This window comes from Ceratotherium simum, chromosome 26 (assembly GCF_057802395.1).
Source record: "Ceratotherium simum simum isolate JZ-2026a chromosome 26, ASM5780239v1, whole genome shotgun sequence".
Classification (NCBI taxonomy): domain Eukaryota; kingdom Metazoa; phylum Chordata; class Mammalia; order Perissodactyla; family Rhinocerotidae; genus Ceratotherium; species Ceratotherium simum.
In genome coordinates, this window is record NC_141925.1 from 2,158,253 (window position 1) to 2,182,453 (window position 24,201).

The window sequence follows — 24,201 nt, forward strand, 5'->3', positions numbered from 1 at the left end:
TAGAAGTACTTTTCAATTGGGAAACCGCTTGTTTAAAACCCCTTGGGACCAGGGGGCTCCCGGGAGGGCGCATGTGGCTAGATCCCGCATGGGCAGCGCGGCCCTCAGTCCTTCTTTGCTTTGAGCTTGTCTAAGTATGTCCGCAGGGACTTCTGGATGGAGTCTCTGGAGATGAAGCTGACGAAGTTCTGGATGTCTGGGTCACGCTGTTTCACTAGGCGGTCCGCTGTGGGCTTTCGCATCATATTCTTAGTCAGCTGTCGAGCGTGGTCTAAAGAAAACGGGGTCCACGTGTGAAAACTCACTCTCTGAGACAGTGGCATCATTCCCAACCTTTCCAAGAGAGTTCCAACAGAAACTCTGATAGAAAACTTGGAGGGCTGGCCCCATGGCTTAGCAGTTAAGTGCGCACGCTCTGCTACTGGCGGCCCCGGTTCGGATCCCGGACGTGCACCGACGCACTGCTTCTCCAGCCGTGCTGAGGCCGCGTCCCACATACAGCAACTAGAAGGATGTGCAACTATGATATACAACTATTTACTGGGGCTTTGGGGGAAAAATATAAATAAATAAAATTATATATATAAAAAAAAAGAAAACTTGGAAAACGCAAGTAAGCAAAGAGAAGAAAATCACCCGTTCCCCACTGCCCACCGATTTCCTTTAAAAACATATAGGATGATATTATAAAAATTGCATTCTTAACCTGTTTTTTTCACTCAATTATATTATTGAGAATATTTTCCATGTCACTAAACATTCTTTTATGACATAATTAATGGCTGCATGGCATTCAGTCATTTGTCTGTATCACGGGTTGGCAAACCTGGCCCCCCTCGGCCCTTGAGCTAAGAATGGTTTTTATGTATGTATGTATTGATTTATTTATTAATTTTTGGTGAGGGAGATTGGCCATGAGCTAACATCTGTTGCCAATCTTCCTCTTTTTGCTGAGGAAGATTGGCCCTGAGTTAACATCTGTGCCAATCTTCCCCTATTTTATATATGGGATGGCACCACAGCATGGCTTGATGAGCAGCGCGTAGGTCCACGCCCAGGATCCGAACCTGCGAACCCCGGGCCACTGAAGTGGAGCACATGAACTTAACTGCTACGCCACCAGGCCAGCCCTCTACGTTTTTTAAATAGTTGGAAAAAGAGTAATATTTTGTGACATGTGAAAATTATATGAAATTCAGTGGCCCTAAGTCTTTTTTTGAGGAAGATGAGCCCTGAGCTAACATCTGTTGCCAATCCTCCTCTTTTTTTTTTGCTTAGGAAGACTGGCCCTGGGTTAACATCCGTGCCCATCTTCCTCTACTTTATATGGGACATCTGCCACAGCATGGCTTGACAAGCGGTGCATCGGTGCGCACCCGGGATCTGAACCTGCAGACCCCAGTCTGCCAAAGCGGAGTGTGCGAACTTAACCAGTGCACCACCAGGCCAGTCCCCTCAGTGGCCCTAAGTTTTATCAGACCACAGACACTCTTATTAGTTCCTGTACTCTGGCTGCCTCCGTGCTCCAATACCACAGGTGTGGCAGAGACTGTGTGACTCACAAAGCTGAAATCTACCTGGTTCTTTACAGATGGTCTGCTGATCCTGTTCTCTATCATAGTTGATATAAGCAGCCCTATTTCTATAAACATACGTGCAGGCTGTTTCCAGTTGTCTGTGCAGTGGGTTAAATAGTGAACCCCGCAAAGATATGTGCAAGTCCTAACCACCCCTCTACAGCCTGTGCTGCATACGGTCTTGTCTGGAAAAAGGGTCTTTGCAGGTGTAATTAAGATGAGATCATCTTGGATTTAGTGTTGGCTCTAAATCCAATGACAGGTGTCCTTATAAGAGAAAGGAGAGGGAGATTTGAGACACACACACACATAGAGGGAGAAGGCCATGCGAAGACGGAGGCAGAGGGTGGGGTGATGCGCACAAGCCCAGGAACCCCCAGAGCCACCAGAAGCTGGAAGAGGCAGGACCCCTAGAGCCTCTGGAGTAAGCGAGGAACTGCCCACACCTTGATTTTGGACTTCTGGCCTCCAGATAGCGAGAGAATGCATTTCTGGTGTTTTAAGCCTTCCTCCCCTGCTTGTGGTAATTTGTTACAGCGGCCTCAGGACACTAAGTCAGTCTGCTATTATGACTGGCACATTTGTGACTTGCACAGAGCACCTTTACAATGAGAACTTTCTGGTCTCACCAGGAGGGTCAGGCTGGGGAGGGAGGAGGCTTTGCTTGCCCACCAATACCCACAGCTGCTGCCCCACTCTGTGCTCCTCACCTGCAATGGCCATCCACTGGGCCATCACTGAGAGTGCTGTGTTCTGCACCTGGTCCTCGGGCACCACCTGGTCCACCATGCCCACCTGGAGGGCCTCCGCCGGCGGGAAGAGCAGCCCCAGCTGCAGGGCACGCTCCGCAGCACGGTGCCCGATGGTGTTCACAAGGGTGTCTTTGAGCCTGCAACGCAGACACCCACTCACCACCAGCTGGGGGCTCCCAGGTGGGTCAGCTTGTCCCAGGGCCAAGTGGAGTGTGGGTGCAGCCCCTGGCCTTACCAGAAGGGGGCGACGATGCCCAGCAGGGTCTCGTTCAGCCCTATGAGGTACTTGGGATTGTCAGCCAGGACACGGTAGTCACAGGCGAGGGAGATCAGGCAGCCTCCAGCTGGGCAGGCTCCCTGCAGGGGAAGTGAGACCACTGGGCTCTGGGTGCTGCTGCAGCTGGTCCCAGTCATATTCCAGAGAGCCAGGGTCCAGAGGAAAGGCCTGCAGGTGGGTGTGAACTCCCGGGGTACCTCAGACCCCCAGGGCGCCATACCAACACTGTCTGGGCTGGGTGTACACAATGGGGACTCAGGCTGGCCCACGAGCCCGAGGGCCCCGGGCACTGGCAGGGCTGTCAGCTCTCAGGGGTCAGAATATTGCTCTTAACTCTCTGGTCAGGGAAGCTAGCTGCCTTTCCTTGCACAGCTTTTGTCCAGATGCTAAAATGCCAAATAAGCATTTAGCTAGAGCTGTCATTTCATGCCATGCCCCATGGGGCCTGTCGCCATATCCAGCAGGACGTCCCGGTAACCCCAAACTCACACTGCCCTCATCTCATGCACCCCACTGCCCCAAACAAAGACAGCAGGTCTTCGTCAGTGTCTTCTTCCCTCCAGGCCCCTCACATGCTGTCAGTCGCCACCACACCCTGTTGGAGTCTTCCTAACTCTCGCCATCCTCCCCTTGCCCAGTTTGGCCCTCCTCGCACCTGGTTGTCACAACCAGCTCTTCAAGGTACACTGGTTCCCAAGCCTCAGCCCACCCCCTCGCTTCAGCGGCCCACACCTGCATTCCCAGGTCAGGCCAAAGTGATGTTTCCCACTCCCCACTTGCCCCCCACCCCCTATAGCCCTCTTGCTGGGCTGTGTTGACCTGTGGGCCCTGGCCCCACCCCAGTGAGCGAGTCGACCCCCAGTGGCCCCCCTTGTCACGTCACACTGGTCTGTGATGGCATGCTTACCTGTGCACTTCTGAGGATCTTCTCGAGGCCCTCTTGCCCAACGAGGGCTTCCTGAGGGCAGGGCCATGTCCGCCCCCTCTCCCCCCAGACTGGTCCCCAGTGAGTCATCAAGGCCACTCAGGAACGGGGACACTCACGTTGATGGCAGCAATCAGCACCAGGTTGGACAGGTAGAGCTGCAGCCACAGCTCCTGCACGGCCTTCCAGTATTCGGCGTAGTGCGCTGGGTTCCTCCCGCACATCTCCGTCAGGTCCAGGCCAGCTGAGAAGACCCTGGGGTAGTCCTGCAGGAGCCAGGGGTCCCGTCAGAGCCCTCCTCCAGGCAACAAACCCCCAGGGCCTGGGGAGCCCACAGGTGCCCAGGGGGCAGTGGGGCCACAGTCATGCTCAGGGCAGCAGAGCTGGGGGCTCCAGGGACTCAGCCTAGACCCTCCTCAGACTCAGTTCCCTCTGCGTCCTGGGAGGTTCTTCCCTTTCCAGCTTTAAACCAGGAAAGCAGAATAGGCAGGCAGGGTCCGGTGCTCCCCAGGACATAAACACACTGGGCTCTGTGCACGCCCGGCTCTGCATTTGCCTGTGTTTGGTGTCCTGGGCAGAGGGACTCAGAGGCTGTGGGGAGGACTCCTGACACAGTCTGGAGGGAGCGCATGTTGATTTGCCCCCAAAGGTCAAGCAAGCTGCAGACTCTAGTGCAGGCCGGGAGGTGAAGCTGTCAGAACACGGCCAGGGAAGGAAGACGCGATAGCCAGTCGAGAAGCCAGACCTCTGCTCTGGGCTGTCACATGTGAGACAGAAGCCTGGGGAATGATCTGGAAGGCATGTGTGTCCTGTGCAGATGCCCCAGGTCCTGAGAGAGATACCAGGGAAGGGAGAGGGAGCAAACCAAGACAGAAGGGGAAGGACAGGCTGGGATAAAGGGCTGCCGGCACAATGGTGCGTTGCAGTGGTGGACACCAAGTTCCGGGCGTTCATAGCACTGCTGGCCAAGAACGCAGACTGGGGAGGGATGGCTCAGTAGCCACTGCGCAGAGACACCCACACTTGGGGCTCCCATGTGGTCTGAGCACCTCTGAGCAAGCAAGCTGCTTGCACGGCTGGGCGTGTCCGGGGCTGAGGCTGGGCGCCGGAGGCAGGCATCATCTGTACTGATTCACTAACCAGGACTGACCACACCCAAGGTCTGTCTGGGAGGAGCGGGTGGATAAAATGAAGTAGGGGATAGTCACTCTACATCCTTCTGTTAAGCGACAAAAGCAAGTTGCAGTGCAGGGTGTGGAATGCGGTTCCATTTTTCTCGTACACACATGCTGTGTGTGCATAATACTTGTAGGCTGACCTCTTTTGTTTCCACAGAACGTGTCCTACTCCTATGACTTAAAAAGACCAGAGAGAGATGGACAGATGCACCATCATTAACCAGGCCGGGCTGTCTCTCGTGGGCCAGGTGCAGGGACTATAGTGGTGGGGACAGAGCTGTTCTTGCTCTGAGGACGTGGGTGGACTTCACATTTAGCTTTTGTCTTTTTCCTTATCCTTTTCCCACCACCAGCAACTGGCCTTCTCCCCTCACCCCCCAAAAAATCCAATACATTTTATCACTAGTCGGACACATTAACAGTACTCGCCCACAGTCCCCGCGCTTGAGGAAGCAAAGGCAAAGAAGTCACCTCTGGATGAGAGAAGGAAACCACAGTGATCCTAACTGGGGATGGCCTTTGCCAGACAGACTGAAGGGATGTGGGTCAGCCTGTTTCTGTGATTCACCAACACATCTGTGGTGGGCTGAACTGTGTCCTCGAAAAAGACAAGGTCAAGTCCTCACCCCCAGTACCCATGAACGTGATCTTATTTGGAAATAGGGTCTTTGCGGATGTGATCAAGTTAAGACGAGGTGATCAAGTGTGCAGATGTGATCAAGTTGAGCCTGGAGGAGGGAGGCTTTAAATCACGTGACTGGTCCTAAGGAGAGGGACATGTGGACACAGAGAGACAGGGCAGATGGCTGTGTGAAATCAGAGGGAGACGCTGGAGTGGTGGAGCAAGTACAGGAACATCAGGAGCCCCCGGAAGTGGAAGAAGCAGAGGGTTCTCCCCTAGGGCCTCCAGAACTGTGAGGGAATACCTTTCTTGTTTTAAGCCACCTTGTTTGTGGTCCTTTGTTCTGGTGGGCACAGGACACAAGAACAACGTCATTCCAGTCACCTGCTGAGGACCCACTTTGAGTAGGCACTCAATACAGAACACAATGCATACAGACCTTTGTTGGGAGATGATGCCGCAGTGGGGAGAATGTGGACTTTAGAGAGACAAATGCTGGCCCCCTGCCCCTGGGCAGTGCAACCTTGAGGGGGGCTCAGGGACCCTCCTGCACAGTGCCCACGTGCACGCAGGCCGGGGTCTCGCTAAGTGCTGGTTCTTCCCCTCTTTCATTCTGAAGGTCCTATATTTGGTGACACGCAGCTCTCTCATTTTTAGAGCACAATAGTGTCATGCTATGAATGACACCTTAAATGGAGTATTTTCAGAACTTCTCCAGGGTGAAAAGTTCCCAGGCAATTTCAGCATCTCCAGGCAGGTCAGCTGTAATTGTCAGAACGTTCCCTGGGATTTTAACTGTCACCAGCCCCTCAACAATCTACACCCAGGAGGATTAGTCCTACCCTCAGAGCAACACAGAATAATCTCTCTTCCATGGGAAGGGGTGAGGCTTTGCTCTGCAAACCCCAGCTTCACAGGACCCACTGGCTGTACACATCAGACCCAGCTCCCGAGAGTCCCCTGCTGGTCCCTGCCTCCGGCACAATGATGGTTCCCCCGTCAGAGGCAGCCAGGCTCTTCAGAGCTGCAACAAGATCAGGCCACCCTGGGACAACAGTGGATGCTCCAAACCCCCATTGACAGAGGCTGTGACTGTCTGCTTCCCGCACCTTGAATGATGGCACGGCTAAGACGTTCCCCACTGGTCTCTGTAATATGGCACTTAGCTTTGGGGGACATTCATGCTGTCTGTGGCTCCTTCTAACTTGAAAGGTGATCCCAGTGCTTCTCCTGACCCAACAAAGGGCCTGTTACATTGGATCCACACTCCATCTCCCCAGCTGGTCTTATCTGTTTCCTCTCTTGGCACCCCCAGCGCCTGGCAGAGCAGGTGGGCCTGATGCCCGCTGGAGGGAGGCAGGAACAAATGAGACCCCCAGTCCTGCTGGTCTGGGTGTTAAAACCAGCCCAGGCTCCAAGGACCACCCGGCTTCCCTTCTCCTCAGCCACTGTACCCACTTCCCTCAGGGTCACACCCCGTCCCACTCTCCTGGGCCCATAAAACACTGCCTATTGCCCTCCCTGGCCTCAGCAATGGCGCCGCTCCCACAGATGCCTTTGCCAGCTCTTGGGGTCAATGCTGAGGTTCCCCTCGAGAATTCAGAAGGGAAAAGTTTGCCCTCTGAGAACTCAACTCTAAGACCTGCCTGAAGAGGAAAGAAGAGCATGGCTTTCATGATGAGCATTATTACAGGGGCCACCCAGGGAGGGCACCCCAGGAATCTACTACCAAGTTTGTGCAGGGTCTGCCCTTCATGGATCAGTGTGGGCTCAACGTCATCCCTGCAACAACGTCACCTGCCCAGGACCATGATCCCTGGAAGCCTCTCCTGGTGGCACCTGCATCCGGGGCTGCCTGGTTATTCTACACCAGATGACATGTAGATGGTCTCCGAGTTTGGACTTGGATCTGCTAACAGGTTCACACTTTGATCAGAGGACTGGGGGCCTTGGGGGAGCTAAGGAGTACCCACCGAAGTTAGGATGACGCCTCGGAAGGTCTTGTCATTTTCCAGTTTCTCCAGGCTAATGACCAACTCTGTCAGCAACTCTAGGCTGAGGCTGTTCACTGGAGGATTCTTGAACTTCATCACAGCAACCCCTAGTTTGAAAATGAAGAGGAAAAAGCTCACGCCTAGCATTGGAAAAGTGCCCCCAATCATCCTGCACCCTCAACCTGGCCATAGGAAGCTACATGGTTTTGGGTTTTTTTAATTGAGGTGAGATTCACGTAACATAAATTAGCCATTTAAAAGTGAACAATTCAGGGCCGGCCCCGTGGCTTAGCGGTTAAGTGCTCGCGCACTGCTGCTGGCGGCCCGGGTTCGGATCCCGGGCGCGCACCGACGCACCGCTTCTCCGGCCATGCTGAGGCCGCGTGCCACATGCAGCAACTAGAAGGATGTGCAGCTATGACATACAACTATCTACTGGGGCTTTGGGGGAAAAAAAATAAATAAATAAAATTAAAAAAAAAAGTGAACAATTCAGGTCCATTAAGTACATTCACAATGTTGTACAACCACCATCTAGTTCCAGAACACTTCCATCACCCCAAAAGGAAACTCCATGGGCCAGCCTGGTGGTGTAGCAGTTTAGTTTGTGCGCTCTGCTTCGGCAGCCTGGCGTTCGCCGATTTGGATCCTGGGCGATCCTAGACCTAATCACCGCTCATCAAGCTATGCTGAGGCAGCGTCCCACATAGAGCAACTAGAGGGTTATACAACTACAACATATAACTACTGGGGCTTTGGAGAGACAAAGGGAAAAAAGGAAGATTGGCAACAGATGTTAGCTTAGGGCCAATCTTCCTCAATTAAAAAAAAAAAAAGTCACTGAAAAAAAAGAGACTCCATACCCATCAGCAGTCACCATTCTCCTGCTCCAGCCCCTGGCAACCACTCATCTTACTTTCTGTCCCTATGGATTTGCCTATTGTGGACATTTCTTATAAATGGAATCACACACTATGTGGCCCTTTGTGTCTGGCTTCTTTCACTTAACATGACATTTTCAGGGTTCACCCATGTTGCAGTGTGTCAGTGCTTCATTCCTTTTTAAGGTCCGATAATACCCCACTGTATGGATGGACCACATTTTGTTTCTCCATTCATGTTCTGACGGACACTTGGGTTGGTTACACCTTTTGGCTATTGTGAATAATGCTGCTGTGAACATTCATGTAGAAATTTTTGTTAACCTTTTTCTCCTAGACACAAGTCTTCCGTCCTTGTGGGAGTAGGAAATGGCCTTAGTTTCTTGAGGACTGAGTGAGCAAACTCTAGGAACCAGATTTGTAAGGAGGAACTCCAGTGGGGTGCTTTGGTTCATGCCTGTTTAAGGACAAAGGCTAAAAATATCAGGGGTCAGATGTTCTTAAACACACCATGATCCATTCATTCATTCTGCCAGCAGCAGGGGAAGCAGGAGGGGAGGGCCTGCTCTTGCAGACACTGCAGCTGCTGGCCTGGGCCATCTCTTCTCACTGCCGCCCAAGGGCAGGCGCTAAGGGCTTCAGAAACGGCACGGTTCATTTAGGGCGTGTTTCCCTGGTGAGGACCTTGGGAATCTCCGGAGGGTCAACATAAATCATTCTCTAGGAGAACTAAGTCCTGAAGGCAGATGGGCTCTTTTGAGACCTTTGATTTATGAGGAACAGGTAATTACTAACTGGCTACAAGTATGCACATGTACATATAAGAAGCAATCAAAACTTCCAGAAGCGAGCTCCCCAAACTTGGTTCAAAGGGAGGTTTCTGAAGCTAACTCTGGATTTCTTCAGAGCCTGGAGAGGTAGAACACTGGGGGAACACTGGGGGAAAGGTAAAGAGGCCAAAGGTGAACATGAGTTGACGAAAAGGAATTTGGATGAACTTGGACATCATGAGGTAAGTAACCACACCTCTGGCACGGGGTGGGTACTCTAGTTTCATGAATGGAATGTTGAATGGAATCTAAAATCAGCTTCAGTAACAGCACTTAAATGAAAACATTTTTAAAGCCCTCTTGGGCCTGCCCCGTGGCTTAGCGCTGAAGTGCGTGCACTCCGCTACTGGCGGCCTGGGTTCGGATCCCGAGCGCGCACTGACGCACCGCTTCTCCGGCCATGCTGAGGCCGCGTCCCACATACAGCAACTAGAAGGATGTGCAACTGTGACATACAACTATCTACTGGGGCTTTGGGGGGAAATAAAAGGAGGAGGATTGGCAATAGATGTTAGCTCAGAGCCAGTCTTCCTCAGCAAAAAAGAGGAGGATTAGCACAGATGTTAGCTCAGGGTTGATCTTCCTCACACACACACAAAATAAATAAAGCACTTTTACTGCATGACTTCATCTAAGTGTCAAGATGCCTGAAGGCTAAGTGGGTCTGGCAGTGAGGACAGAACCAAGCCTGGCTGTCTTGACCTCAAACTCTCTGCTATGCCACGCTAGCGTGCTGCGGTGGGGAAAAAGCTTTGGTAAAAAATTGCTATCTCATCAATACTTTTTTTTTTGTTTCATAAAATAAAATTTACCATTTAAACCATTTTTAACTGTACAATCCAGTGGTTTTAAGCATATTCACAATGTTGTGCAACCATCGCCACTATCCATTCCAATACTTGTAAATATTTGTTTTTGCACTTTTTGATGTATATTCAAATCTGTCACAGAAACAATCCTTTCAGAAACTCAGGTTTCGGTTGTAGCTGGGCCTACCCAGAGGCCCCTCATCACCTGGCTCAGGGAGCCCCCAACCCAGAGAGGAACTAAACAAGAGAACTGAGCCAAGGAACATGGTGCCCCCGAGGTAGCTCCAGGTGTGGGTGGTGGGTTTGGCGGGTAGAGGAGGACTGAGGCTGCAGCCGGATGTGGGGAGAAGGAGGGCTTCCTCTCAACCCACTGCAGGGCCCCCATCTTGAAAGGCTGAGGCCTAGAGTTGGGAGGCCGTGGGACAGCATGTCCTAAAATCCCAAACTTTGCCCATATCTGACCCCAAGCGCTTTCAGGACCCAGCTCTGGAGTGCTCTCCGGTAGAGAAAGCACCGGGTTCTCTTTCAAATGTGCTTTTTCTACCTTTTCTATCCCCTTTGGAAAGGGGATAGAAAACAGGTGTTTTAAGAGGTGTTCTAATTTGGGGGGGTGGTGTCAGGAGTGATTCCACTTGTGGCTCCTGTCTTTAATTAGTAAAATATCTGCTGGGTTCTGTGTCATGTGGGAGTATTAAGAAAAATTAAAATATTTTATTCCAAAATACTTCCAATTATTTTCAATTTCCAATTTATAGCTTAAAGGAGCACATCCCCCAAACGTTAAAAACAGAACTATTTTTATCTTCATACTGAAGTGGGGGAAAAAAAACTCATTTAAACTACCTACATTGATGACCCGTAAGCTCTAAACTCAACAGAAATTGACTTTAAACTTGGGCTTTATCTTGTGGCCTTTAGAAATTCAAGAGCTTTCACATGAGTCAGATTCCAGGTCTGGGTTTGGAGCTCGGGAGAAGAACAAAACGAAGTGCCATACGGAGCGTGCTCTGTTGCCAGCCTGCGCTGCGCTGTTCAATTCCGCCTCTCCCCCTCGGCAGCGGGCACCGGCAGGAATCCCGCGCTGGGTAACTCTGGCCGGCCAGGCGGCGGCACCACCGCCCGAACCTCTGAGACCGTGGGCGCGCTGCACAGAGCGGCCCGGGCCCGAGAAGCGGGGCGCTGGGGGCGCTTACCTGCGGCCGGGGCTGGCTCCACCAGCACCCGCTGGCTCCCGAAACTCCGCGCGCCGTCCCCGCCGCCGGCCGCCGGCTCCGTGCACCCGAGGGCCGCACCCCGGAGCAGGGTCCCTGCGGACGGCAGCGCGAGGCCCGTTAGCCCGCCGCCCCTCCCCGGCCCCGACCGCGATCCCCGCCCGCGGCCCCGACGCCGCCCGCCGGAGGTCACGCACACGGGCGGAACAGAGCGCGCACCGCAACCCGCATTCCCACCGCCAGCGCCATCTTGACCCGAGGGGGTCGGGGCCGCGGCGCCGAGGTATGGACTCGCCGCTCGGGGCGGTGCCCGCTTCCTGCCGGTCCCGCCTCCGTCCACCCCACTCCGCGTCCGGGTCCAAGTCCGCTCGCCGCCAACCCCCGCCCCGGCTCGGCCGCTCCGCCCCTCCACCCCACCCCGCCAACCGGGCCCAAATCCTCCCCGCCCTGGGGAAGGCCTCAGGCCCCTCCTCCTGGAGGCCGGCGCCGGAGCGGCCCCGCCCCGCTGGGCTCGCCAGTTGCAATGGGCGCTGGGCCACCCGAGGCCATGGTCAGGAGGCCCGAGCGGGCAGAGCCGACGGCATTACTGAGCGGGACACTGGGGCTGCAGGGTGGAGTGTCGCCCAGCAGGGAAGCCTGGCATGGGCCGCCTGTCCAGGATAGGTCCTTCTCACAAACCCTGCAGGACGGACACTGTCCTCCCCCCACAGCTGTGCCCGTGGCAGGCTGGCGTGCTGTCCAAGCACGGAAAGCAGGGAAAGATCAAGTCACCAGGCAGGAGTATTGAGACTGGGGGTGAATGCACGTTAAGTCACAGAGCATTTGAGTCCCAGAGGAGGCTGTGAGCCTAAGTGGTAATTAGGCACTCTGGGGACCCTGGCCAACTCCTTGTTCAGAGTCAGCTACCACAGCATCTGGGTAATTAAGGTAACCAGATAACACCAGGGCCGTTTCTCCAACTCTTCCACCCTGCAGACACAGGTACTGAAAACGATGCTACAGAGGCGGGTGCCCATGGGGGACAGGGGCTGCCTCAACTGTGGGCTCTGCCTCCTGCCCTTGGGGATAACAGGCATCAAGGCCGGTAGTTTAGCTGCAGGCGTGGGGGCGGCAGTCTGGGGACTGAGGACAAATCAGCCACCTCCCCCATCACAATGGCAAGGGTACAAAAGCTGGGCAGCAGCACAAAAGCATGGCTGGAGGCAACAGGAGCCCTCACACTACTGGTGGGACTGCAGTGCCATCTCGCCTCCTCCACAAGGGAAGGGAAATACTTTTTATTTGCTTGATCCTGCATGGATAACCACTGCAAAGATAGCCAAGAACAAAGGTGGTGACCTGCAGGGCAGGGGGAATGAGGCAGACGGGGAGGCAGCAAGCCTTCAAACTGCCTGGCAGTACATGGTCTTATTCTGACCACTTGATTTGAACACTGGACACCATAAGGGCCAAGTACAGCGCTGGGCAATGGAAACTTCTGTTCTTCAACACAAGCATTTCCAATTCTTCCTTGTAGCACAAACCAATTTTTGAGGAGGAAAAATAGTTTTTCCATAGCTACCCGATAGAGCAGCAGCAGATGAGACCCCTGCTTTTGGTCAGGTGGAATTTGAAGCTCCTGGGAACATGAGGTGATGAAACACCTCCTTCTCTGATCTGTTGACCTGCAGAAGCAACCCAACACCCAGGGCGAGCTGAATGGTGTTCTCCTGATTGACAGATTTTGGAGGTGGGACTTTGGAAATGAAACTAAAATTCAGTTCTTAGGCAGACATGTGTTTTTAATCCCCTCACCACTGAAGCTCTCTTTAGGCCTAAGGGACAGGAAGGAGGCAGCAAACCCACCACTCAATCTGCAGTCTAATCCTAGCTTTATTCAACACAATCCTTTCACTCTACACAACAAAGTACAAACACATTATCTAAAATGCTACAAAGTTACAAAACTCAAAACAGAAAATTTGTAGTACTGACTGTACAGTAAAAGCCAAAAAAGCAATGTACACATTGCCAAGGTAACCTGCAAGACTACCATGAATAAAAGCCGCAACAGGGGGGTCCATGATGACCCTGCAGAGCTGGCTCTTAACTTGCTCACCAATTTCAGAGAGAAAAGGAGACGAGGTGTGTGTGTGTGTGTGTGCGTGCGTGAGTACATGTAAAAACAGAACCATTTATGGCAATAACCATGGAGCATTTGACCCTGGAGGTCAGAGAGGACTCAAGCAGGGGAGCAGGACCAGGCTAACAGGAACGGCAGCCACACGAAGACCAACCCTTCCTGAAGGACCCTGCACGCCACCAGACAGCCCCAGGTCATGTGTGGAATGGAAAAACGTACTCCCAGACTGGGGCCACAGTGCCACCTGGAGCCCTGCTCATCCCTGCTGGCTTTGCCACTGAACTGACCCTCTAAGGGACTGGAAATGTGGGAGCTTTCTAGCCAGAAAACTGGAGGGCATCTTTATAGGCACAACCTCAAACCAGCAACACTTCTGCAGCTGGAACTTGACCTTCAGAGGAAACGTCTAAATTGCTGCCTTCGAAGCCTGCCCGAGTGAGGGATTTCTTTCCTACCGATCCTCCTTCGGCTAGAAAAGTGACAAAACTGAGTTGGTTGGGATATAAGTTACAGGGAGCAGAGCTTTGGTGGCCCTGCTTATCGGGAGGAGTTGGAGCTGGAGCGGCTCCTGTGGCGGCGGCGGCCAGGGGAGCGAGAGCGCCGGCGCACGGGGGACCTGCGCCGCGGGGAGCGTGACCTGTGGGAAGAGGAGAAACCACATCAGACATGGAAGCAAATGCCGCGGACGCAGCTCCGCATTGTGGACTGCAGAGGAAAAGCTGGTTTCTTTCAGGAACAATTCTGCATAGCTTCACGTCTCAACACTCCAAGTCAGGACAGCGCCCTTTGGATGACACTGACATGGAGCCCTTGGGAAGGAAACAGATGGTCTGGAGACCAAAGGCACAACCCCAGGCTTCCTCCTCTTTTCTGAGGGCTGTGGAAAGGGCAGTTCAACACCACCAGCAGAGGACACCACCACCAGCAGAGGATGGCCAATCGCTGCCTCTCCAAGGGAATTAGCCACACCCCCCTCCCCGCCCCATTTTCTCAGCTAGGAGTGGGAGGAGCCTGTCTCTGGTCGTATAGGACCCAGAGTCGCCCAGGAATACTGGTGCAGCCTGCAGGCACCCCTTCTGCCTCTCCCTCACTCCAGCAGTTGCTCTGCTCCTCCCTTTCCCAGGTGGAAGAACACGCGCTCTGAAGGTCACCCATACCGACACCACCTTCCCACTCCCATCAGGAGGCACAAGGCACGGGGTGGGGGTCGGGAGGGGGACATGCATGGGTGGGGCCGAATAGGGTCCCAAAGTCATGTTGTCACTTTATGTTGTAAATAAAACAAACCCAAACTGGCCCCAGTTAGTCCTCCGTGAGACCCCAAATGGACTCACCTTCTCCTCATCCGCGGGGGTGACCGGCGCCACATGGGAGGTGGTGGCAGCATTCTCCTGGGAGGGCTGAATCGCCTGGGGGGCGGCCGAGGCCAGGGGGCCAGCACAGCTGTGGCAGTGATCTCCTGGCCATCGATTTGTCCTGTTGAAAAAGGGATCAAATCACAAAATATCTAACAAGTACCTACGCTTGGCCAGGCCCTATGCCATGGTGGGCATACCAGAGACAGCAAGACAGACAGGGGTCCAGGGGAACAAGGACAAACTAAGCTCCTCACAGAAATGACCACATAATTACTATTATTGGAGGCTTCATCAAGAAACTATAAGGGGGCATGGCACCTAACAGGGGTCTCTACCTTGGTGCAGTGGGATGGCCTCCCAAAGGAAGTGCCATCCAAGCCGACACCTAAAGAACATGCTGGAATCCACTAAGTGAGGGGCAGGGTTGTGCCCCGGCCCTGAGACTGAGCTGGAAGGTGGTTTCAGCACTTGAGCTTCCTTCTCTAGAACAATGGGAAGGGGCCAGGCAAGAGCAGTGGGGAGGGGCTGGCCCTGTGGCTTGGCGGTTGGGTGCGTGCGCTCCGCTGCTGGCGGCCCGGGTTCAGATCCCGGGCACGCACCGACGCACTGCTTCTCCAGCCATGCTGAGGCCGCGTCCCACATACAGCAACTAGAAGGGTGTACAGCTGTGACATGCAACTATCTACTGGGGCTTTGGGTGAAATAAATAAATAAATGAATAAAAAAAAAAAAAAAAAAAAGAGCAGTGGGGAGACCCATTAGGGGATTTCGGCAGGACTGAGATAGGGTGAAATGTAAGAACTCAAGGGGTAACTGGGATGCAGAATCACTAGAACATGGGGATGGACTGGGTGGGGAGCAGCACCAAGTTTTTGGATGAGCTATGATCTCCTGAGAAGTGGGGCATGGGAGGAGGAGGAGACTTCTGGGCTGGGGAAACAAAATGAAATGAGGTTTAGATGTCACGTTTGTCTTAAGAGTTTGAAAAAAGTGCTTCAGAGAGGTGACTACATGCAGCCACTACTAAAAGCTCATGTGTGGGAATGAAAGCATATGAGAACAGTGAGGGGAGGCAGCTCAGGACGGAGGCCGGAGGAACCTGCAGGGCCTCAGGGAGAGCAAGAGTAAAGGAGAGAGGCACAGACACAGAGGAACCCCAGGGGAGCATGTACCCTGACCTCAGTCCAGGGACTGCTTAGGGAACCAAGCACAGCCCCTGTGTGCTCCCAAAGGGTAGAGGGCTCTTTTATCTTCTCAGCTCCTACCTTTAAGGAAACTTCAAAGGTAGAGGGGATAACTCAGGCATGTGGACCTGTGTTCAGAACATACTCAAAAGGCTAACTTAAGTAAACACAGCCAAAGGTGGCTCCTGGCCCACCGCCAAAGCCAGCCCCAACTAGGGCTTTCATGACACTGACTGACTATACAACAAGAGACAAATCCCTCTCCTGGCCAGCTGCTAGGAAAGCCCTAGCTCCTCCACTGTCCTGAGGACAGCATGGAGTTGTTTCATTTGATGGTGCACAGCATGACATGGGGACACACAAAAAGGTCCTACCAGAATCTTAAGAAAATGTGGAATATTTATAATCACGCACACTCCCCTGAATTTTTAACAAGTGCTGAGACTGTCAAATACACACGATCAACAGTCTCTGAAACAAAGATGTCATTTACAAGGCCCAGGGCTGATGCATGCAGAGTGATGGACCGTAGTTTATGCTGAACTCCTAAAACACTTCAGAGGGATTTAGGTAGACTAAAACAGAGGTACCTAAGTATCAAGGAACTCTACCAGGGCCCAAGGGCAATTATCCAAAAAACTGCTAAGCTATTTACCAAGTGTATAATATGGCCTCCGAGGACTCCAAGCTTCTGAGGTTTCAGATTCTCCTCCCTCCTTCGCCCGGCAGCCCACACAGTGCCATGGGTAGTCCCAGCTCTCTGCCCCAGCTGCCTGAATTACAGCAGCAGTGAGCTGGGGCAGAGATAAACTTCACATTCCTTAAAATGCTGACTTGAAGACAAAATGAAAACTGGCCATTCCAAACGATTCACAAATATTCCAATGTTGTTAGAACCATTCTGCCCAATACAAATGGCTATAAATGTCATAAAACAGTTAAGATACAAACTTTTGGGAAATGGGTAAAATTTGTGAATGCAGCAACGTAATCCTAAAAATGTTGAAATGTTAGCAAAGCAGAAAATGACTTTCAGAGAGGATTAAAGGAAACATTCCCATATAAAAGCCAAATACTTCATTATATCTATAATATATTCTTTACTAAAAAAACCTTCAGGGGCAGGCCCTGTAGCGTAGCGGTTAAGTGCGTGCGCTCTGCTTCGGCGGCCCAGGGTTTGCAGGTTCGGATCCCGGGTGCACACCAATGCACTGCTTGTCAAGCCGTGCTGTGCCTGCGTCCCATATAAAGTAGAGGAAGATGGGCACAGATGTTAGCCCAGGGCCAATCTTCCTCAGCACAAAGAGGAGGATTGGCAATGGATGTTAGCTCAGGGCTACTCTTCCTCACAAAAAAACCCAAAAACAACAAAAAAACCCCCTTCATTTGAGCCTTAAGCTTTTAACAAATTGAAAAATTCTTAAAATGCTAATATATTTATATTTGCTCAATTTTTTTCATGAATAATGTCCCATAAAACATGTTTTTGGTGAACATGCACAGTGGATAAGAACTGGAATCCTGAAAGAGCTCCAGGGAGATTCTGATGTGCAGCCAAGTTGGAAATTGGTTCTAAAGGTCCCTATGTGTGGCAGGTAGCTGGTCTTGGACTGGGGACAGAGAACGGAAGTCAGAGAGTGCTGGCAGGGCCACCCACCTCCATCCATGTGCTTCAGCGCCTTCTCGGCTTCATCTGGATTCTCAAACTCCACGTACGCATAGCCTTTGGACAGATGGGGGTGCATCCTTTCTACAGGCATGTCAATCATTTTAATCTTCCCATAAGTGGAGAATATCTCCATGATGTGATCCTACAGGGAGAGAAGTGTCACTCTAATGCTCACCTGTCAATCACTTGTGTAAGAGTCAAAGAGAATTCACCATATACTGACTACCACCTCGGCATTTGGGGTAAATCTCCTAGACACACATGTACGATATGTTCTATTAAAAGGAATTCATCAGTGCTCTACTTGAATCACATACTATTACGTTTGTCCTCCAAGAGGCTATAAAGCTCACCTTCTGGCAGAGGCCTGCTTTTCCACACTTTTCTATTCTAAAAATTTGCAAAAGACACACCCTTCCCCTGGATAGATTCGAGATTCTCACCTTGGTCACGTTCCTAGTGAGTCTCCCAATGTGCACTTTAGTGGGTTTAGGGGAAGGGCTCCGCCTTTTCCTTTCCTTTTCATCTCTTTTGGGTGGTTTGGATCTTATTGAAAAAACAAAACACAAGAAATAATCAATTTCTGTCAAGTCAAAATTTCTTTAGTGGGGATGTTAACTGCTAGAATGCCAGTGTTTTATAAGGAAGCTTGCCCTGCCAATTCATATACATTATCACCGTCTCAGAAATCCTATTAAGACAGAAAGACTCCTTTTTTGGTCTACTTTTATAATAACTATGATAACTTTATAGTCCCCATTAAGTTCCCAGATAATTCACGGGTTTTGGGGGAGATCACCCTGAAATGAGCCACACTGGGCAGAGAAGCAGCGCTGGAGGGGAGCTCACTTGGAGCGGGACCGCCGCCTGTTGTCATGTCGGCGCCGAGAAGGGCTTGGAGAACCGGAGGAGCTGCTGGAGCTGGAGCTGCGGGACGTGCTGGAACTTCCAGAGCGGCTTGATGCCGAAGAGGAGCTAGAGCCGCTGCTTGAGCCCGTGCTGGTACTGGAGCCCGAGCTGGAGGTAGAGCTGGACCGAGACCTGAGGGGTGAGATGGAAGGGGTCATGGACAAGAGCAGGTGGGAACAACATTTCTTCACAGCACAGACAAGCTTGCATGTGCTCCCAAGAAGAGGAAACCACTGTCCTCGTATTTCCAAGCCTCAATGCTTTGCCCAGTGTGGAAAACATTCACCCCGCTCCTCCCAAGCCAAAGCCCTAGGCAGGGAAAGAAAACAGCATTCATGTTGTGCAGTGACAACAAAGGAAGAACAAGCTGCTTCCTACCTAGGCAGAAGCCTTGCCTACTGGGAGGTAAAGGAGGAGCCTGGCAAGTCAGAACCAACTCAGCTTGGAAGGTGGCTGCTGACTAACTCGGGCTGGTTTTGAACCGGAGGGAAAACGAGCTCCAGGCTAGGGCAATCCAATCACAATTCTGAGTAAGAAGCACTTGAGAGAAAAATATACCCCAGAATGTCCCATTCCTTAATATCTCTAGAAAGGAAAGCCCAAACACCATCAAACCAGTTTGCCATAAACTAGGGTCTCTATTAACAATTGGAGGGTGTTTGTCTTTTTTTTAAATAAATAATTAAGAAGACAGAGACGCCTGCAGGCTCTTCGGGCGGGAAGCAGGGTGTGGCTGTGGAGGTGAGGCCCTCCAGGCTCTCCCCACCAGCCCCACCTGGTGCTGCTGCTGCCACTGGAAGCGCTGCGCCGCTTTCGAGTTTTATCCCTGCCACGATCCTTCTCGCTCGACTCCTTGGTGGCCCCTTTATCTTTAGAGCGATCCTTGGACTTCTCATCAGAGCGGTCTTTGCGTTTGGTAGGAGAAGGAGCCCTGGATGGTGAGGAAGAGTATGAGATCGCATGCCCCTCTCAGCAAACCCTGAAACAACAGCACAACCCAAAAGAGGGGATCCAAAGGGCTACAGAGATCCCAGACGACCACAGAGCAAAACGATCTGTGGCTTAGGACACTTTCACTGCAGAATGCAAGACATTTCCACTCTTCCCCTTTCTGAGGGTCCCTAGCAATGAGCACCCCCAAAGTAGCACTAGAAAATCTGACAGAAGGATTACCTAGTGCTGGACTTTTTATTATTTTCTTTGACTCCTAGCAAGCTCTTCTTTTTCACTCCTGATAAATCCATTCTCCCCTTCTGAGGTGTTCAAAGCAGCAATGGCGGCCTCACTTATCTGAACTCTCACTTCTAACTCGAGTCTGAGAAACGATCCCTAATCGATTGCAATTTACACCAAAGTGCAGCCTAATAACAAGATAAAAGGATTTACAGAGTGAATGAATTGGCAAGGCAACAAATCTACTTTGCAGTCAAAAGCTGAGCACATGAGAAGGTGGCAAGGAGTACACTAAGCAGCGAGTGTCCACAAAGCCAGGAACATTAGGGGGACCTTCACCATTTCCCCAGGGAGCCCGCCCCCACAGGACACACAGGTAGAACTCAGCTTGTCTTTTTCTAAAAGACAAGGTGGTGGTGCCAGTCACTGGTATTTTATAGGTGGTGCAATACCTGTTTTTCACTCCTAAGTTTGATGATAAGTCCCTTAGTACAGCACATATGCATTCAGGACAGAGAAAAACGTGAGTGTGGTTCTCCGACAGGATTACTAAGAGGACTAAATCTCTTGTTTTATTGCTGTAATTTCCTCGTAGGATACTTTGGATACACGATATGACTGGAAGCAAAAACCATTTCAAAAGTGACTGGTACCAGCATTAAAACATTTAATACCCAAATGCAAACAGATAAAATATCTGATATGAACATCTGAAAAGCAGTAAAACATGACATTAAAAAGAAGTCACTGCTAACACTGAACTTTAATGATATGTATATGGAAGTGTTATGGGGGAAGCAAACCAAAGCCTGCAATTTACTTTGAAATGTAAGAGAAAATAAGATTGATGGGTGGCTAGATATATGATAAAGCAAATATGGCAGAAATGTGCCTTGTAGAATCCAGGTGGTGGTGATGTGAATATTCACTGTACAATTCTTTCAACTTTTCTACACGTTTACACTTTTTCAAAAATAAGACGTTGAGGTAAAAAAGTAAATATTGGAATTGGATGAGACACTGCACGTAAGGGTTTAGGAAAGGGCCTGGACCGCAGCGTGTGCTCAATCAATGGTCATTAGTAAATCCTACTCAAGAACCAACTACTCATTCACTGTGTGTCCTGTGTTTCCTGGCACAGCACTCCCTGCCTTCCGTATTTCTAGTGGAATTCTGTACAACTTGCTTGAGTTATAAGCAAAGCCCTCAGAATGTTAGTATCAACAATCTCTCACTTTCCTTGATAGCCTGTAAATAACCTGGACACAGCACACCACTTGGGATCCTGTTTCCACGTGGGTAGGGGTGCTCAAAATGCTGAATAAATGTTCTGACTCAAGAAAGAGCACCTGGCTTTGGACAATCAAATGAGTGGATGAGAGAAGAATATTATTTTATTTTATTTTTTTGGGAGGAAGATCAGCCCTGAGCTAACACCTGCCAATCCTCCTCTTTTTGCTGAGGAAGACTGGCCCTGGGCTAACATCCATGCCCATCTTCCTCCACTTCATTTATTTATTTTTTTGTGAGAAAGATCAGCCCTGTGCTAACATCCGTGCCCATCTTCCTCCACTTTATATGGGACGCTGCCACAGCATGGCTTGACAAGCAGTGCGTCAGTGCGCGCCCGGGGATCCGAACTGGCGAACCCCGGGCTGCCGCAGCGGAGCGCATGCACTTAACCGCTTGCGCCACCGGGCCGACCCCAAGAATATAATTTTTGCTGCTCTTTTCCAGGGCTTTAAAATCTTTTAAGATGTTTTACCTTAAAATAATTAGGTACTATAGACACTGAGCAGGCAGCACTCGATAAAGTTAGCATCCTTGAACAATCAGTGAGTACAATTCAGTAGTTAAGAGTCTGGAGTCAGAGGCTGGCCTGGTGGCGCAGCGGTTAAGTTCGCACATTCAGCTTCTGTGGCCCAGGGTTTGCTGGTTCGGATCCTGGGTGTGGACCTACTCACCACTCATCAAGCCGTGCTGAGGCAGTGTCCCATATAGAAGACCTACAACTCTATAACTATGATACACAACTATGTACCGGAGCTTTGGGGAGAAAAAAGAGGAAGACTGGCAACAGATGTTAGCACAGGGCTAGTCTTCCTCAGAAGAAAGAAAAAAAAAAAAAAAAGTCTGGAGTCAGCCTGCCTGAGTCTGATTCAAGGCTTTGCTGTATGACCTTGGATAGTCTTAATCTTTCTGAGCCTCAATTTCTCATCAGCAGCATCATGGTGACAATTACAGTTCCTATACTTTATAGTTGTCATGGACATTAACCAAATTAACCCATGAAAGAGACTTGGCACACGGTTAAGGCTCAATAAATGTCAGCTAACATTAGAATAAAGGGATGTTTTCCCATGTTTGGAGGCTCTTTTCCCACATAAACTCTTGCCTCCCAAGTCACACCTAATCTCTGAATGCTCAACAGGAGCCCCCGGACCATCCTTATTAGGGTCACCAAGAGCAGCACTGTCCAATAGGAATAGAGTGCGAGCTACAACCACATCTTAAAATTTTCTAGTAGTCACATTACAAAAAGTAGAAGTTAACAGGTCAAATTAACTTTTAGTAATGTATTTATTTGACACACTATAACCCAAATATTATATTCTCAACATAAACAGTATAAAAACGTATTAATAAAGTATTTACTCCCTCTCTCCCATACTAAGTCTTCTAAACACCTCGATTTGGGCTAGCTATATTTCCAGTGCTCAATAGCCACAGGTGCAGATAGCCTAGAGTGCAGATACCTGGGCCCCACCCCGTCCTACTGATCTGCCCGAATGTACTTCGTGAAAACAAGCAGCACTGGTTATTCTTGAACACTCTACGAATTAGGAACCACAGAGTAAGCGAACGCTGTGCCGGGCGTGGCCGAGTGCTAGGAAGCAAAGGTTGAGGCTCTCTGCTCACACAACTTCAGGTAACAGCACAGGACCTTGGTTACCTCCCCCATCCTCCGGAAAGGTGCGCGTCCAACCACCAGAGAGAGGAGAGAACAAATAGTTAAATCTCGAGCAGATGGCGTTTCAGCTCAATCTTCACCGCACCTTCCCCATTTAAAGGTACACTCCAGTCACAATTCATGCGAAGTAACAAAAAGAGAAAAAGCCACGTCTCTGCTCCACTGATTTGAATCTTGCCGCATCCTCCCTTCTGCCGTAACCTCGTCATCAGGGGCCGTCTCCTCGAGGACTAACTCCGAGAACGGCACTCACGGCCCAGCACACGTTCGAGGGGTGAGCGTGTGAATTAATGGCCCGAAGGGAGGAGCAGCCGGTCTTCCAGGGCAGCCATCCCACAAAGCCACTCCGCACCCACCGGCACGGGCCCCGCACGCGACCTCGCAGCCCCCGTCCGCGTTCACTCACAACTCCCCAGTCCAGGCGCCGGGCCACGGGCGCTTCCAGGGCAGGGCCTGGCGTTGCGGGCTTGGGTCTCCAGCCCGGCGAGAGGACCCCGAGGGCGAAGACGGTGCGCCCGGCTGCACTGAGTCCCGCGGGCCTTACTGAGCCAGCCGCAGAGCGGACGAAGCGAGAGCGCCCTTCCGCCCGCCGCGGCCCGGACCACTTCCGGGCCGCGGCCTCGGCGCCTCCCACTTCGCCCGCCCCGGGCCACACTCTTTCTTCCCAGACCCCGCGCCGCCAGGGTGCCGCCCCCACCGCGGGGTCGGGGAGCGGGCCAGCTCTAAGATGCCTCCCGCCGACACTGGCGGGCGGCCCCCGTGGCTCGGATGGGGTCGGATTCCCCCAACTTACATGTTCCTGCCGCCGCGAACTCGTCCCGCTCTCCTCACCCGCAGAGGCCGGCGCCCCTCTGTCGTCAAGGTTAGGGAGCGGGAAGGCGCCGCTGTCCGGCGCGCAGCGATGACGTAAGCGCCTCAGCCAATGGGCACGAGCGAGGAGAGTGTTAAAGGGCGAAGGCCAATTGTGGCGAGCCGTGTCGGGAGCGCGTCCTCTGTCTTTCTCTCTGCAGGGGTGTCTGGGGCTACCCCGGGCTGGCTGCGCGCCTCATGGGGCCGGCAAACTGGTGGGGCTCGCCGGGACCGGGGCGGCGCGCCACACGGTCAGCTTTCGGGCCGGCGTGGAGGGGGTTAATGCGGCCCTGCCCCTCTCCGTGCGCGTGCGCACTGGACTCGTGGCGGGCCTAAGTGCAGCCCCGACGCTGCATTCCTGACCTGCCTGGTTCGCGCCCTGGGCGGCCGGGCGGTGGGCGAGGAAGGACGCACAGGCGGTGCGGCCTCTGGCGGCCCGCTGTGGGGGACCGCCAGGCGGAGGCGACTCAGCGGGCAGGGCCGGCGCGGGGATGGGTTCGTGCGGTTAAAAACTATGCGTAGAGTGCGGGGTGACCGTGTAGAGGCGGCTTCTGCGCCAGCGGAACTCGGCCGGCTGGGCAATGCAGGGGGCAGTGCGGCCAGAACGAGTGGGGAGCAAAAGTTAGGGTAGCAGACAAGGTGCAGAAGGGGAGGCGTCTCCGACGAGGTGACACTGCAGCTGAGACCCGACTGGAAGGGCGCGCCCAGGAGAGGAAACAGCAGGTGCAAAGGCGTGGAGGCTCGTTTGAAGAAGCGAAGGGTTGCCAGTGCAGCCAGTGCGGCGGCTCGCAGGCCAGGGCGAGGAAGGTAGAGTTCAGCAGTGGGGGGACATGGAGGATGTGCAAGATACGGCGGCGGCGTCATCCCCCGGCAGTGGACGGTGCAGGCAAGGACGCACTGTTAAGAACCT

General features: G+C 52.2%; 2 protein-coding genes across 5 annotated transcripts; both read right to left on the reverse strand.

The window, feature by feature from the left end:
• ECI1 (enoyl-CoA delta isomerase 1) lies at positions 1 to 11,382 on the reverse strand. The gene is made up of 7 exons (XM_004438280.3): positions 11,254 to 11,382; positions 11,039 to 11,152; positions 7,305 to 7,432; positions 3,651 to 3,797; positions 2,565 to 2,686; positions 2,288 to 2,466; positions 1 to 271 (listed from the first exon to the last, which is right to left on the reverse strand). Exons 1-7 carry the CDS (start codon positions 11,303 to 11,305, stop codon positions 105 to 107), a joined length of 909 nt encoding a protein of 302 aa, XP_004438337.1. The 5' UTR covers positions 11,306 to 11,382; the 3' UTR covers positions 1 to 104.
• Positions 11,383 to 12,910: 1,528 nt separating this feature from the next.
• RNPS1 (RNA binding protein with serine rich domain 1) lies at positions 12,911 to 23,382 on the reverse strand. Of its 4 annotated transcripts, none has more exons than XM_004438163.3 (8): positions 23,236 to 23,378; positions 19,472 to 19,659; positions 19,074 to 19,229; positions 18,239 to 18,430; positions 17,833 to 17,935; positions 17,378 to 17,531; positions 14,513 to 14,654; positions 12,911 to 13,815 (listed from the first exon to the last, which is right to left on the reverse strand). In XM_004438163.3, exons 2-8 carry the CDS (start codon positions 19,540 to 19,542, stop codon positions 13,716 to 13,718), a joined length of 918 nt encoding a protein of 305 aa, XP_004438220.1. In that variant the 5' UTR covers positions 19,543 to 19,659; positions 23,236 to 23,378; the 3' UTR covers positions 12,911 to 13,715. The 4 variants fall into 4 exon arrangements, with proteins under 4 accessions (XP_004438220.1, XP_004438221.1, XP_014649035.1 ...); XM_004438164.3 differs by lacking the exon at positions 23,236 to 23,378 and adding an exon at positions 22,849 to 23,004; XM_014793549.2 differs by lacking the exon at positions 23,236 to 23,378 and adding an exon at positions 22,425 to 22,807.
• Between the last annotated feature and the right edge of the window lie 819 nt (positions 23,383 to 24,201).

Bases quoted from the DNA above. Each gene is read 5' to 3' on its own strand.
- ECI1 (XM_004438280.3), bottom strand. From the start codon at position 11,305: ATGGCGCTGGCGGTGGGAATGCGGGTTGCGGTGCGCGCTCTGTTCCGC. The intron at 11,153-11,253 runs GTGCGTGACCTC...TGCCGTCCGCAG, and splicing joins GCGCGCTCTGTTCCGCCCGT to GGACCCTGCTCCGGGGTGCG. The intron at 2,467-2,564 runs GTAAGGCCAGGG...TCTGCGTTGCAG, and splicing joins GGCATCGTCGCCCCCTTCTG to GCTCAAAGACACCCTTGTGA.
- RNPS1 (XM_004438163.3), bottom strand. From the start codon at position 19,542: ATGGATTTATCAGGAGTGAAAAAGAAGAGCTTGCTAGGAGTCAAAGAA. The intron at 19,230-19,471 runs GTAATCCTTCTG...CTCACCATCCAG, and splicing joins AATAAAAAGTCCAGCACTAG to GGCTCCTTCTCCTACCAAAC. The intron at 13,816-14,512 runs GTGAGTCCATTT...CTCTTCCCACAG, and splicing joins CCCCCGCGGATGAGGAGAAG to GTCACGCTCCCCGCGGCGCA.